The 10,852-nt window shown below is 44.6% G+C and overlaps 2 protein-coding genes across 2 annotated transcripts; one reads left to right on the forward strand and one right to left on the reverse strand.

The window, feature by feature from the left end:
- The first annotated feature begins 4,303 nt into the window (after positions 1-4,303).
- LOC133888188 (uncharacterized) lies at positions 4,304-5,712 on the forward strand. Its single transcript, XM_062328340.1, has 2 exons — positions 4,304-4,710; positions 5,371-5,712. The coding sequence occupies exons 1-2, from the start codon at positions 4,354-4,356 to the stop codon at positions 5,551-5,553; spliced, it is 540 nt and encodes a 179-aa protein (XP_062184324.1). The 5' UTR covers positions 4,304-4,353; the 3' UTR covers positions 5,554-5,712.
- Positions 5,713-6,075: 363 nt separating this feature from the next.
- LOC133888187 (plant intracellular Ras-group-related LRR protein 1-like) lies at positions 6,076-9,675 on the reverse strand. Its single transcript, XM_062328339.1, has 4 exons — positions 9,457-9,675; positions 8,262-8,513; positions 7,175-7,344; positions 6,076-7,080 (listed from the first exon to the last, which is right to left on the reverse strand). The coding sequence occupies exons 2-4, from the start codon at positions 8,469-8,471 to the stop codon at positions 6,393-6,395; spliced, it is 1,068 nt and encodes a 355-aa protein (XP_062184323.1). The 5' UTR covers positions 8,472-8,513; positions 9,457-9,675; the 3' UTR covers positions 6,076-6,392.
- Between the last annotated feature and the right edge of the window lie 1,177 nt (positions 9,676-10,852).

Below are 10,852 nucleotides of genomic sequence, written 5' to 3' on the forward strand. Positions count from 1 at the left end.
CCACAAACAATTATCATCCTCACATGGTACAAGAATCAATACCAACTTCTACTATTCTTAACCTCCACAAATGCGGGTATGATCTGTCCTATGAGCTTGCCGGTAAGAAAAGTATGGTCGATGCACAAGATAGACCGACAATGCTTGAAAGCTTTGATATATGCCTCTATTTTGAAGAAACATCGCTTCAAGACGTATTTGTTAGGTTTGGAGAATAATGAGTACTTATCAATGTCGTAATACGTCTTCGGATTCCTTCAAGCAATTATCTGTAGTAAATATGGCAGATTCTCATATGATGTAGGTCCCGAACCTAATCTTGATTGCCTTTTATTCGTCCTCTATGCCTTGTTGTAGCTGATAGTGTATTTGTACTCATTCTCAATTTGACTGATTATGGACCTTGGTTCGTAGTTCAAGTTGTTCACGATCTAAGCGTACATCACATTGGTGACAAATGATGTTATATTCATGTGGTTGAGCTCAATTACGTCCATCATGCGAGTGTGCTCGACCATAATCGACACTTCCCAATAGTCAACCCACCCCCCTTGAAGTCGTGCACCCACCACGGGCAACCCTTATTCGCACAGTTGACATCATATTCCTTCTTGCTTGACTTGATAACATAAAACTATCGTCGAAACGATGCCACCTATTGAGTTATAACATCCTTAATGCTTTAAGTGGTAGGATACCTAGCACCTTGAGTCAACTCATTCTGCGTGTACTCCCATACCACTCGATTCACCTCATTCACCACAAGGTTGTTGAAGTTAGGATTGTCCTAGCCTCTAGGAACTGGAGTATCATCCTCATCATCCGAGATGTCATACTCAGAGCATTAATTAGCCTCATGATTATCCCACTCCATCCGCTCAATTAGAGAATGGATTCATTCCCTCTCGTATGTCTCATCGGTAGGTTCATTCAAATAATTCGGTGAATGTGCACCATCCAGATTGATATCCTCCTCTTACTCTTCCTCAGCACCCTCCTCCTCCATGTACCCCCATCTTCATCTTCATAACTGCCTCCTTATTCTTTCATTGCATAAGCAATATAGGAGATCAACCTCTGTTCATAATATCCTGCAATTACCTCTTCCACACTTTATCTTTCCAGAGCAAGAACACCTCCCAGTACACACCTTCTCTGTAACGGTTGCCCACAATGTTACTTGTCATCTCTTAAATCTTGGGGTCTATTTTGAAATCCCGCATCAACCAGACATATAAGTGTCCGATATTTTTATGTATAGATCTAGAGATGCCCTTACCTATTGACTGAAATACGGATAATGCTACCTATTTCGGACCATATAATATTTCATTGTTCCCATAAAAAATCCCAAACTGTCACATATCTGACATACTTGGCAACCATCGGTAAAAACCCTAATATTGTTACAACAAAACATAAATAATTATGTAAAACTATATGTATAATGAAAAATTCATTACAAATATAGCCTAACATATAATCTATACTGCAATAAAATATTCCCAACCCATACATCAAATACCTCTAAATCCTACATATACCATATTAGTTATAACTACACTATATCTAAAACCTACATTTAATACCTAACATATATCTAAATACTAAATCTAATTGCTAAAGTATGCGTATAAATATGATCTAATTGCTAAACTATATTAAACCTTAATTCTAAAACTAGATTTACATTCTAACCTACGTTTATTAACTATCTTAATAGATTTGTAAAAAATATTGTAGATCTAGTATCTAACCTATGCCAAAATCAAGAACTAGTGACTATCCTACTGGTTTTCTAATTAAATCAGAAAAAAAACATTTTTCCTCTGACAGAACTTCATCGCACAGTTTTTCCCTCTTCTCTCCCCTTCCATCCTAACCTCTCCTCTCCTCTCGGCTCAGCGGGAAACAAATGAGGCGTGATGTCGATAGGGCTGGCCATGCCAGTTTAAATACCCACAAAGTCTCGCTCCCTTAATGGACGAGATCTTTTGGGAGGACCCATATGTTGGAGACGCCACGAAGGTCTTTTGGGAGGGCCCACACGGTGGAGACGCCACGAATGTCTCGGCTAAAGACGTCCAAATAGGCCGTGCCTACTGGGCCGGCCCGAGGCACGGCACTGTAGGCACGGCACGACGCCACGGGCCGTGCCTGGGCCAAGCGCGCGGCACGACGGGCCGGCATGGCACGGCCCGGTCAAGTCGGGCCGACACGGGTACGGCCCAGCCCGGGTCGGCACGGCCCGGCACTATTTTCTATTTTTTATTTATATTTTTAATTTTTTAGCTATTTTTTATATTTTTATCTATTTTCTATATATTTTTCTGTATTTTTATATTTTTTTATCTATTTCGGCTCGTCGGGCCGAAATCGTGCCCGGGCCGGCACGGCACGGCACGGTCACCGACGGGCCGTTACTGTAGATGGGCCGTGCCGAGTCGGGCCCGTGCCGGGCCGGCACTAACGGCCCATTTGGCCATGTTTAGTCTCGGCTGTTCAGCGGGCTAGAATTTGATCTCATCCGATGAACAAGCGAGATCTTTTTCTCTTCGATTATTTAATTCGCTGATCGCTGGGCTATAAGATTTTGATCTTATTCTCGTCTGTTGAACGAGCTATGGTATGTTAGTTCTGCGATTTAAAAATAAAAAGAATCGAGCAAATACCGTGCCGCGTCTGCGCGTATGCGCGCGAGGCATCGCCAATGATGAGACGATGGGGGCAGCCCAAGGCAGGCCTGCGCCGATGGGCGGGGCTACAAAACCAATGTTGCGCCCGGGGTCACCTACTCAATTGACGGGCCAGACGTGGCATTAGACTCAACTCAACTCTAGACGCATGGCCATTCTGAGGTGATGGAAAATGGCATTTGGCGTGGGCTAGCTTTTGAGTAAAATCAAGGTTGCTCGGCCCGGCTCGTTGCTTCTAACGCAACATGATCGACATCTCCAGTTCCCCACTACCTGCTTCAGATAATCAGATCAAACTGAGGCTCTGAGTTCGTAACGAAGCCAGCCTTACTCGAAATTCAATATTTTTTTCTCAAAGAACTCCGAATTCAGTCTCGTCAAAAGCACAAAATGTGTCATGAATCTAGCGACTCTACCACACGTTCTTCTATGCGTTGGCCAAAACTCCTTAAATCGAGAATTCAGCACATGATTAGGTTGTTTTTCTGAGGCTTGTACATAACGATCAGATTTTGCATGAATTTTGCACAGGCAACACTTCGGGAAAAATTCACGCGTTCCAACATGAACTGGCAAGATCAAACACGAATCTTGAAGCAAATGTAATCGCCAAAAAAGTTGCTATGGGCGGGGAAAAAATGGTACAGGACTGAAGCGGTATTTTTTTTCGACAACGGGAACGCTCCATTTTCATTATTTGCATAACGGAACATATTAGCTCTTACAAGAACTGAGAAACATATACAAGACAAGGTTCAAGCAAAAGGTCTAAAACCTGAGCAGACAAGTGAATGAGCAAAGTGACTAGAACACAACCAGCCACAAAGAACTAAAGCCTGAGCTGGAGCTAAAGAAAGTGCGCGCGAGAGAAGTTTAACAACATAAATTAAGAAAACGAATACACATCCCAGGTTCAGATCGATGATAGGGTAACCAACATAGGCGGACGAAGGAAAGAAAGAAGCAATAGAACTTCGCATTCATTCTTCATCATCCTCATCTTCAGTTGGAGGGACTCTAGGAAGCATCAACAATTGTCCAGGTGGAGGTCGTGTCCGACTTTGGCGCCTGATAGACAGCAGCTGGTTTACTGTCTCCAAAAGACCTTGAGCATCCGAAGTAGGTCGTCTTTACTCATTTCCTTTAAAGCTCTGCCTAGATTTTCAATAAAGAACACATATGAAAATGATGTTGGTAGAATCTCGAAGAAGATAATGTCGAAACATGCTCTATTCCGGGCCTTCCAAATAGACTAACAGACATCTGCTAAACCAATTGTAACAAAAGATTTTTCAGTAGAAAAATTATCAGTAATCCATACCGAGATAAAGAATTTAGGATAATATAAGCACCAATGATAACTCAAGCCATTGGCAATTGCAGAGAGCCACAGTAAAGTGTATCAGGATACTTCATGGCTGTTGATTTTGAGACAGATGAATTAGGGTAATTGCTAAATTGATGCTACAGTATAAATCCGTTCCCCTAGAGTCGAATATTGTTACAGTAGACAATGAGTAATTAATGCAAAAAATATAGCATTAGACTTGTATTACTATTAAAAAGTGATCATATATATTAATCGTTATTAATACAGTTTGGCAATGGGACAAGTGAATGAAGCGGTACTAGCGAAACGAAACTCAAATTCACAGCTATGCTGACCCTCCTCCCCCTTCGCTTGCCATTCCCGGTAGCCAACGCACTCCCGAACGCCACCTTCCTCCTCCCAAGGTTCACCAGGGTCCCCGTCCGCCGAACCCCGCCGCAAGCGAACATGAGCACCTCCTCCGGGCCCGATGCTGCCCCCGCCGCCGCGACCGTCGGCGAGGAATGCGGGAAGGACGTGCTAGTGCAGTACGTCGTGCTGCGGCGCGACCTAGCGGACGCGTGGCCGCTGGGGAGCGTGGTGGCGCAGGGGTGCCACGCTGCCGTGGCCGCCGTGTGGGCTCACCGCGACCACCCGGACACCGCCGCCTACTGCGGGCCGGACAACCTCGACCGCATGCACAAGGCATGTTCGACGTTTTGCCTCACATGAAATCCAGCATCTTGGCTGCACATCTCCCTTGTGTCGTGTAAAACATTTGCCTTGCATCTTTGCATTGCCTTGCCAGTCACATGGGTCGTGCTGATCGATTAGTACACAAAATCATTCATTCATTTCATCATATGAGGTAGCCATGGCGAGGCACACAGGCATCGTTTCACTACTAGTCTACTACATTAGTCTCATGATCCGCAACTGAAGAGGTCTCTATGATTTGTTAAGTTCTATTCCCATTGACATGACATATAATGTATTACCATGCCTCGTAACACCTCTTTACCTAGTATTAGTTGCCTGCATGACTTTATGTCTGTATGCTTGCCATTCTATGCTTCTGTAATGGTGGTCCCCCCCGCCCCCCCCCCCCCCCCCCCTGTAAATGCACTCTTCTACTTAAGTGACAAGGCAGAACACCTGCCAATTTTCCTCGGAAGAAAAACGTTACGATGGTTGACCCATAGATAGTCTCCAAATAGAGATAGCCTGTTTAAAATTTCGACTCTCAGTATCATCTCTTTGATCCTACATCATTAAGATTTTATAACATCTTGGCTGTAATAGTGGGCAATGCACATTATCCTTTTCCTTCATCTTGTGCTGATTTGGAGCGTCTTTTGTACGTAGGTAACATTGGAGGTGAAAGGAGAGACACAGCTGAAGAACCTGGCTGAAAAGCTGGAAGCAGCCGGTGTCCAGCACAAGCTGTGGATAGAGCAGCCTGAGAACATCCCGACATGCATTGCCACAGCTCCCTGCCCAAAGTCGCAGGTTTCTTCATTCTTCAAGAAGCTCAAGCTTTGCAAATGAACAAAGAACGTTTCTGTTTATTCCTCCATCTGGAACTGTCATTATAGAGGATCATCAAAACTTTAGAATTGCCCATGTACTGGGTGTGCCTGTTTCTTTATGTAAGCTGGATAAACTGATGAAGTATTTTCAGAGTGGTGACCATTTCTGTCTTGGTTTTTTAGGCCATTTTCTAATTAACATGGATTAAATCTTATGTTTCAGCTAAGGAAGGGAACATATACATTAAGACATTTGCAATAAGTAGATTGAAAACCCATATGTCATGCACCAATTAGTTGGTATTTGGAACTGAAAGTGGTTGGTCAGATAGTAGTTATAAGGATAACTACTACTAACTATAAACAATTCTGCTCCGTTTACTGCTGTCTGCAATATAGATTACATGATCTTGAGCTTCACAGAGGGGGCGAGCTGCTTGGGGTAAACAGTTTCACCTGCAACAATACTATGTAACTTTTGCTTTACTGCGCTGTTGTCGTAGACATGCAAGTTTTGCCTGGCCAGGCGAGTAGAGAGTACTTCAACTTCAATTGTTATGGTCACTGAACATGTAGATAATACAACTGCTAGAAAAGCACTACCCTTACCTTAAGCATTAGTGCGGAAGTAACCTAAAAAACAACAAGAAGGGACACCCTTAGTTCTTATGTACATCGATCAATGCCCTATTGTAATATTACTATACACACTTCATATATACCTCTTCAAAACATATACACCTGCAGTAGCAACACCAGCAGCTTAATCGGGCTACAGTACGAGCATATCATCTGAACAAACGAAGCAGCGAGCAAACAGGCTATAGGGAGGCATCACACATAGCTGGAGCACCCCTACTAATGCTTGGGCGAGTTCCTCCGCGGCGAGAAGAGCCGCCGGGGAGACAGCATGCTGAGGAACCCCGGCGATGCGATGCCGCCGTTGAGTGACCGGTAATCTGACATCAACAGTCCATCGGTGTTACCGTGCACCTTCGTGCGGCCGGGCGTCATCATCCCCGCCGAGAACGTGTTGAACTTGACCAGCTTGGGCACCCAGGACTTCTTCTTCCTCTGGGTGCTGTTCATCCGCGCGCTGAGGTAGGTGCGCATGGCGTCGAGGCTCTGCTCGACGACGTCCATGGGCGGGCACACGAGCGGGTTGCCCGTGGCGCTGAACCGGACGAGCTTGGTGAGGCAGCCCATGGAGTCCGGGAGCGCGGTTATGGAGTTGTAGCTGATATCGAGCTCCCGGAGCGAGACGAGGAGGCCGATGCCGTAGGGCAGCTCCCGCAGGTACTGGAAGTTCTGGCTGACGTTGAGCGTCTCGAGGCTGCCGAGGTTCTCGAGGCCGTCGGGCAGCGCGCGGAGGCAGTTGAGGCGCGCGTCGAGCGCGCGCAGCGCCGTCATGTGGGAGGTGGAGGACGGCAGGTACGCGAGCTTGTTGGAGTTGACGGACAGCCGGCGGAGGCCGTGGAGTTCGAAGCCCAGCGTGTCCGGCAGCTTCGTCAGCTGGTTGAAGTTGGCGTTCAGCTCCTCCAGCGCACTGTCAGTCACGTAGGCGACAGGCTTGTGAATCACCGCTCATGCATGTCGTGCAATAGCTAGCTACTCATGTACGTACTGGTGGTTTTAATTACCGGCATTCCTCGATGGTGGCGGGGAGGGAGTGGAGCAGGTTGCCGGAGACGTTGAGCACCTTGAGCTTGGAGAGGCAGCCGATGGAGTTGGGCAGCGACGTCAGCTGGTTGGACCGCACGTCCAGCATCACCACGTTCAGAAGCCTCGCGATTATGGACTCTGGAATGCTCTGCAGGTTTTGAAATGGAAACGAAGTTAGGAACAGTACTTACTTCATCAACCAAATATCTACAGATACAGATCACAATCAAAGGAATTTAATTACGAGCCTTTGAACCCTTAGACATATAAACACCACCTAGTTCTCTTCCGAAGAAGGGTATAAACACTACTCATAGGTCTGACGGATTTGCTAAAATATGCTTGCTGTCAAGAGATTAATATATGCGGCGGCTCCGTTTGGCATCGTGCAAACCTTTTTTTGTTTTGCTGCCCTTCTGATGGCAGCAAAACTTTTTTTGTTGAAGGTCAACTTTCCAGAAGCTATTTGAAAATTGCAAGTTGCCTTTCGCATGGGTTTTCCAGCACAGTTCAAGTACCGCTTTTTCCCCTCCAGGAAAGATTAGATTGCTCCTCTTATTCATATTTAAGTCAAACAAAAATCCGAATAAGATGTTCATGCACTTTTTCTTCAGGTCTGTCCTCCAGGACAGAGCTCTTACTTCTTACTGGGTGCAATTTCATAATATTCTTGGCACATATAGATTCACCACGTACATTTGATATCTTTGGGGCCCGTGACATACAAGAGCGAAGCCAAGCCAAGCGGCAAAGCAATAACAAGATATTGTGAGAAATGATGAGCGGCTAGGCTAGCCTTCATGTATTAATTAGTAATAGTCCATGCTTGTCTCATAGGGTTGCAGTTAACATATCACTGTGGTGTAATAATCTGCAACGCTGTCTCAAGATAAGCTCTTGCTGGTTATCCATTCTAATAGAACGAATAAAAAGACAAGGATGATCATTCAAGATGAGAAACCAACAAAAGTAAAATGGCAAAGGAGCATATCAAGCGACAAAAGTGGAAAGATTATTCTGAATTTCTGACCAAAAGTAGAAATTAAACGGCATATCAAAACCTACCTGGAGATTGTTGTTGGAGAGATCCAAGGTGGTGATGTCTCCAAGAGGCATGGTGAGATGTGGGAGGGTGTCCATGGACATGCCGCTCATGTCTAGCTTCTTCTGCTCCTTGGGCTTCTCCTCGTGTTCCGCATGTCGTCCTCCAACCCCAAACCCAACAGCGTGGATATGTCCTCCATGTCTCCTCTTTTCTCCCATGACGTCCTTCATGGTCCCTGGATCAATTCTCCACTCCAGGATTCTGAAATGGAACTATGGAAGGGCAAGAAAATGTTGCCATCAGTAAAGGTGTTGGAGAGAGAGGAGGAAGAGACAAGGCCATAATAATTGACACTATGTACGTACGCCTAAGATGCATTATGCAACTAAATGAGATTGGGACATGTGTGATACCCATACCAACAAGATAACACGCTAGGGTAGCCGGTATTAATTAGATGTTGCAATCAGGAATGCTACGGCCAAGAAAAGAGATGGTTTGGTGGGAGAGGAGAGCTAGCAGGCACAAGTGGGACAAACGAGGGCACACTGGAAATTAAAGTTCTCTCTAGAAAATGATGTTTTTTAACTGTTGTATTTCTTGCTCTTGGGTCTAGGCAACATAATTATCTATCTGCCTGAAACTAATCGATATCATGCTCTATTCTCGATATGAGTTGGCCAAGAACAAGGAAAATGGAAGAAGAAATCATCACCGCGGGCGCGCGCGCGAGACAGAGAGAGTTTTGAAACCAAGAGTAGAACAGTTCGAGAACTAAACCAAGAGTATCGAACTTGCACATCAGCAGGAAGTTATTAACAAAAGAATGGCGTCCTGCTGTCCTCCTTACTGAAACATGTATTCAGAGCCTAGACGATGAAGAGAATGCATGGTATCTATCAACAAAGCAAGACAAAAATACAGAAAATAAAGAGGAAATAGTTCGCAGAAAAAGAAAGAGAGGAAATCGCAGAAAGTAGCAAGAGTTCTAGGCTTGCTAGCTAGACAACAGCAACGACAGATTTGTAACCAATCCCTCTCGCTCGCTCCTCTCCCAGCGCAAGAACACCGACCGAAGAGATGGCAAAAAGGAGAGAAAAATACTTAAACAACAACACCGCAGCCGCATGATATGCATGCAGCTAAAAGCTCATCCATCACACACGCATCCAATCCTAGTAACAGTGAATATCTAGCTAGGAGAATAGACCTCACCTGTGAAGTGTTCTTTTTCAGGAACTTGGCAGCAGGTAGCAGCTGCAGGAGGCAACCGTGCAGCCGGCCGGGAGCTAGCTGAAGAGAGAGGCAGGCAAGGCGAGGAGGACGGAGCTCACACCTGAGCAAAGCGAGAGCCCTGATATATAGCGAGAGAGGTAGGAGAGGCAACGAACGACGGAACGAGACGGCTGGTGAGGCAACCAACGATGGAAGAGCTGACCCAGCACACGGTACAGTATACAGAGTACTATATAAAACACAATAGGTTAGCACATCACCTCTTCGGCTCCTCTCCTCTAATCTAATAAATAATTCTTAAAATTCGAATAATTTATCTGTTTTTTATCATTTATTCTCATCTTCTAACTTCTCCGTCTTATTAGCAGCTATGGATATATAACTCATTTTACTAATAAAAATAGATTAAAAAATTAAAAGAAAAATTAATAGATAATCTTCTCTTATTTTTTAATAGTATCATCTGAAAACAAATAACGATATCACTCCCGACGTATTCGTTTAAAAGCACTCCCACAACTCATTTACATATCTATACATTGAGTTTATCATTGATATTACCACATTCGATATTTATATTTTTATTACAATGCATAAACATTTAGCTAATTAGTACTAAATTACTAGATTAGCTGGTAGGACTAAACTAGCAGGGCGCCTACGTGTCCCAGGCAGTCCAGGTCCCTGCCGCCACGGTACGTCCGTACGTACCCACCAGCCGAGCACACCTGCTACTTTCTCTCTCTGCATACCACTTGCCCGCTTGGGCGGCTGGGTTAATTTGGAAGGTCAAATGCTTGGGATGGCGGGAAAAATATGGAAGCAACCGAGGAGAGCCGCAGACGCCGGACCAGTAAGGTTGCGGCTGCATCATCAGCTGTTACCCCATTTAAAGTCTTCAATATAGGTTCCGAGAAGATGACTTGGCTGTAAAAAAAAGAATGTGTAGATGCATGGAACTCAACATCGGCCATTGATTAGCTAAAAAAAAGAAGCAACTATAGTTTTATTTAAAGTCTACATCGTAGGTGAATTAGTAGCTTCATTGCAATTCCCTCTGTTTTTGTAAGACATTACACGACGATAGGTTTTACGTGTCATCGTCGATTGCTTGGAAACCATGCAAAAGAGTATTATTTTTTGGGAAAGACCATTTCTTTATTTGGAGACGTATAAGTGCATGGTCGATGGTGCACTAGATTAGATGAACGAATTAGACGTGGTTTGAAAACTGTGTTGTAATGATTTAATAAGGGTTTGGATTGTCGCCATAGAATATCTACTTGTTGAATTTACATGCGAGGAGTTGGATTTATGAGTCCTCGAGAAACATCTAGCTCGTTGGTCTGGTAAAATTTCGATTGAAGAAGCATGC

Source organism: Phragmites australis, chromosome 13 (genome assembly GCF_958298935.1).
Source record: "Phragmites australis chromosome 13, lpPhrAust1.1, whole genome shotgun sequence".
Taxonomy (NCBI): Eukaryota; Viridiplantae; Streptophyta; class Magnoliopsida; order Poales; family Poaceae; genus Phragmites; species Phragmites australis.